Source organism: Neophocaena asiaeorientalis, unplaced genomic scaffold (assembly GCF_003031525.2).
Source record: "Neophocaena asiaeorientalis asiaeorientalis breed wild unplaced genomic scaffold, Neophocaena_asiaeorientalis_V1.1 scaffold134, whole genome shotgun sequence".
NCBI classification, from domain to species: Eukaryota; Metazoa; Chordata; class Mammalia; order Artiodactyla; family Phocoenidae; genus Neophocaena; species Neophocaena asiaeorientalis.
Window position 1 is genome coordinate 22608647 of NW_020185339.1, and position 4191 is coordinate 22612837.

Here is a 4191-nt window from a genome sequence, read left to right on the forward strand (position 1 = left end):
CACTGATCCTCTGTGCGGGAATCTCTCCGCTTTGCCCTCCGCACCCCTGTGGCTGCGCTCTCTTCTGTGGCTCCAAAGCTTCCCCTTCCCAGTCACCCCCACCCCCGTCTCCACCCACGAAGGGGCTTCCTTTCCTCCTTCACAGCTCCCTCCCACTGGTGCAGGTCCCGTCCCGATTCTTTTGTCTCTCTTTTCTTTTTTCTTTTGCCCTACCCAGGTACGTGGGGGAGTTTCTTGCCTTTCGGGAGGTCTGAGGTCTTCTGCCAGCGTTCAGTAGGTGTTCTGCAGGGGTTGTTCCACATGTAGTTGTATTTCTGATGTATTTGTGGGGAGGAAGGCAATCTCCACGTCTTACTCTTCCGCCATCTTGAAGCTCCTCTCCCACGTGACTTTATTATTCCGAAGATTTTCAGGACATTGGAGGGCTGCACTGGTGGCGCAGTGGTTGAGCATCCGCCTCTCAATGTAGGCGGCACGGGTTCGTGCCCCGGTCCAGGAAGAGCCCACATGCCACGAAGCAGCTGGGCCCGTGAGCCATGGCCGCTGAGCCTTCGCGTCCGGAGCCTGAGCTCCGCAACAGGAGAGGCCACAGCAGTGAGAGGCCCGCGTACCGCAAAGAAAAAAAGACATTTGAAAGCCCCTTAAACTCTCTTATTCTGCTCAGCCCCTGCCCAGTCCAGCCAAGATGGCAGACAGTTTCCTGAACGGTTATGTCAAGGATTGAAATGAGGGGGGATTATCTCTTTCTACTGAGACTAGTGTATGCATCCTATGGAAGACAATAAATAGAAAGGGATAACCTATGTTTTAATCGAGGGTGCTGTTCTCCATAGTAGAAATATGCATGAAATTTCCCCCAAATCTTATTTCATATGCCATCATTTCTCAACACTGATTTCTGTTCATAAATCAGCTTCACTGGGAAATGTCCATTTAGGATAGTATATTTAGGCATTCCAAGTAGCCCAAAGAGAAGCCATTTACACATTCTGCTGTAGCCCCAAGTAAGGTCAGTTCCACTGAGGCATATTGTAAAATTAAAAAAACATTTAAAAGGCATTGAAAAAAGTTCATAATCAGAGGAGATCATATGTACATTCACAGAGGAGATGTAGATGTTACACTGAGATTTGTCAATTTGTCAAGGAAAATAACTCAGGGCCAGAAGGAAGAAATTCTTATCTGCTAAGACCGACCAAAGTAAGGGGAAGCAGCCCAGCCTACCTCTGCCAACAATGGTTTGCCCACAGCAATTAAAAACTCTGGGTGGAATACGGAAAACATCTTTTTTTAAGGCATTTATGGGCTCACCAAGAAAATCCAGAATCCTCAAAACCCAAAAATCAAGAGAAAGTGGAAACACAGAGAAGTAGAGCCCCAAAGTTGACATTTACTCTGAGGGCATTTGCCCAACTCCAGAGTCCCTGAACTTCATTTTCTGACTTTAAATATCATAAGGGTCAATCTAAAGTCGGATGTCCTATAGGAGATCCCCTCCCTCCATAAAGTGGAACCACAAAAAGCCACACTCACAATGTCGGGGTGAACAAGAAATCAGCCAGCCACAGCCAAAGGAGGCAGCAAATAAAATTGCCTGCCCAGCCCTAAATACTGTCACTAGATAGAGGGGGGAAAAATCTCCCTCGAGAATTCTTAACACAAGCTGATTCTTTCGAAAGTTTGTAGCCCAAACACGTAATACCTTGGACTGAGAAACCTTAAATAAATACTTCAGGATAAAACTGTCCCACATTGGTAATGCCCCAGACATTTGGCAGAAACAAATGAAAATCCTAAAAGAACCCACCTTCAACGTAGGCCTCAAAAATTCCCATGGGTAAAAATTATGAAGAGAGTCAAAAATCCCTAACCACGGGAAGATTTTAACTCACCGTGAAAGAGTCAGCAGAAGCAGCAAGTGACATGAACTAACCTATAAACTTCAGATACTGGAAGAAACCTACAAGTATGTTTACTACGTTTAAGAAATAAAAGGCGGGGGGGGGGCTTCCCTGGTGGCGCAGTGGTTGAGAGTCCGCCTGCCGATGCAGGGGACGCGGGTTTGTGCCCCGGTCCGGGAAGATCCCACATGCCGCAGAGCGGCTAGGCCCGTGAGCCATGGCCGCTGAGCCTGTGCATCCGGAGCCTGTGCTCCGCAACAGGAGAGGCCACAGCAGTGAGAGGCCCGCGTACCGCAAAAAAAAAAAGAAAGAAAGAAAAGGGGAGATTGAAACTGTGACTAAGAATAAAAAGACTTTAGTGGTCACAGGAAGAGCCGGGGTCTCCTGAGTGAAAATCTCGGATGCCTACAGGTCCCAAGACTTCTTGGACAGCCTGGTACTCTCCACCAGAGAAGAAGGGGATTTAGGCCTAGTTTATAGCTTTCAGTGGAGGCTTTTGGTGGCCAAATACAAAGATGTGGATTTAAATTTATTCAGGTCAAGGAGTAGACCAACTGCAAAAGGTGATTGACACAATCAAAACCAACCCTGAAGACAGAAGAATCGTTCTACGTGCTTGGAATCGAAAGATCTTCCTCTCATACCCCACCACCCTGCCCCTCTGCCATGCCCTTTGCCACTTCTATGCGATGAACCATGACTGTCCTGCAGCTGTACCAGAGGTCAGGAGACAGGGGCCTGAGTGTGTCCTTCAACATCGCCAGCTATGCCCTGCTCACCTACATGATCACACACATCACAGGCCTGAAGCCAGGTGACTCTGTACACACTTTGGGAGATGCACACATTTACCTGGATCACACTGAGCTGCTGAAAATGCAGCTTCAGGGAGAATCAAGGCCTTTCCCAAAGCTCAAAATCCTTGGAAAAGTTGAGAAAATTGATGACTTCACGGCTGAAGACTTTCAGATTGAAGGCTACAGTCCCCATCCCACTATTAAAATGGAAATGGCTACTTAGAGTGCTATTTTTTTTTAATTGAGGTATGGTTGATTTGCAGTGTTTGAGGTGTACAGCAGGGTGATTTGGTTGTGTATACTTTTTCAGATTCTTTTCCATTGAAGGTTGTTGCAGGATATTGAATATGGTTCCCTATGCTGTGCAGTGAGCCCTTGTTGTTTATCTATGTTGCATATAGTGGTTTGTATCTGTTGGTCCCAAATTCCTAATTTATCCTTCCCCCACCTTTCTCCTTTGGTAACCATAAATTTGTTTTCTATGTCTGTGAGTCTATTTCTGGTTTGTTTGTTTGTTTTTATTTTTGGCTGTGTTGGATCTTCGTTGCTGCAGGTGGGCTTTCTCTAGTTGCGGCGAGCAGGAACTACTCCTCGTTGTGGTGCATGGGCTTCTCATTGCAGTGGCTTCTCTTGTTGTGGAGCACGGGCTCTAGGCACACAGACTCAGTAGTTGTGGCTCTCGAGCTCTAGAGAGTAGTTGTGGCACACAGGCTTAGTTGCTCCGCAGCATGTGGAATCTTCATGGACCAGGGCTCAAACCCGTGTCCCCTGCATTGGCAGGCAGATTCTTAACCACTGCGCCACCAGGCAAGTCCCCTCTGTTTTGTAAATAAGTTCAGTTGTATCATTTTTTAGATTCCACATATAAGTGACATCATATGGTACTTGTCTTTCTCTTTCTGACTTCACTTTGTATGATAATCTCTAATTGCATCCATGTTGCTGCAAATGGCATTATTTCATTCTTTTTATAGCTGAGTAATATTCCATTATATATACACCACACCTTCTTTACCCATTCATCTGTCAATGGACATTTAGGTTGCTTCCATGTCTTGGCCATTGTAAATAGTGCTGATATGAAAATGGGGTGCATGTATCTTTTTGAATTAAGAGTTTTCATCTTTTCCAGATATACACCCAGGAGTGGGATTGCTGGATCATATGGTAACTCTATTCTTAGGAACTTCCATACTATTCTCCCTACTGGCTGCACCAATTTGCATTCCCACCAACAATGCAGGAGGATTGCCTTTTCTCCACACCCCCTCCAGCATTTATTCTTTGTAGACTTTTTGATGATGGCCGTTCTGACTGGTGTGAGGTAGTACCTCACTGTAGTTTTTTTTTTTTTTTTTTTTTGCCGTACGCGGGCCTCTCACTGCCGTGGCCTCTCCCGTTGCAGAGCACAGGCTCCGGACGCGCAGGCTCAGTGGCCATGGCTCACGGGCCCAACCGCTCCGCGGCATGTGGGATCTTCCCGGCAAGAAAAA

The 4191-nt window shown here is 46.5% G+C and overlaps 1 protein-coding gene across 1 annotated transcript in view; it reads left to right on the forward strand.

The window, feature by feature from the left end:
• LOC112393961 (thymidylate synthase-like) overlaps positions 1-2921 on the forward strand; it is a 45084-nt gene extending 42163 nt beyond the window's left edge. The window contains 3 exon segments of the mRNA XM_024736387.1: positions 2291-2430; positions 2432-2604; positions 2606-2921. Of these exon segments, the coding sequence (XP_024592155.1) occupies positions 2291-2430; positions 2432-2604; positions 2606-2921 (629 nt within the window).
• The last annotated feature ends 1270 nt before the right edge of the window (positions 2922-4191 follow it).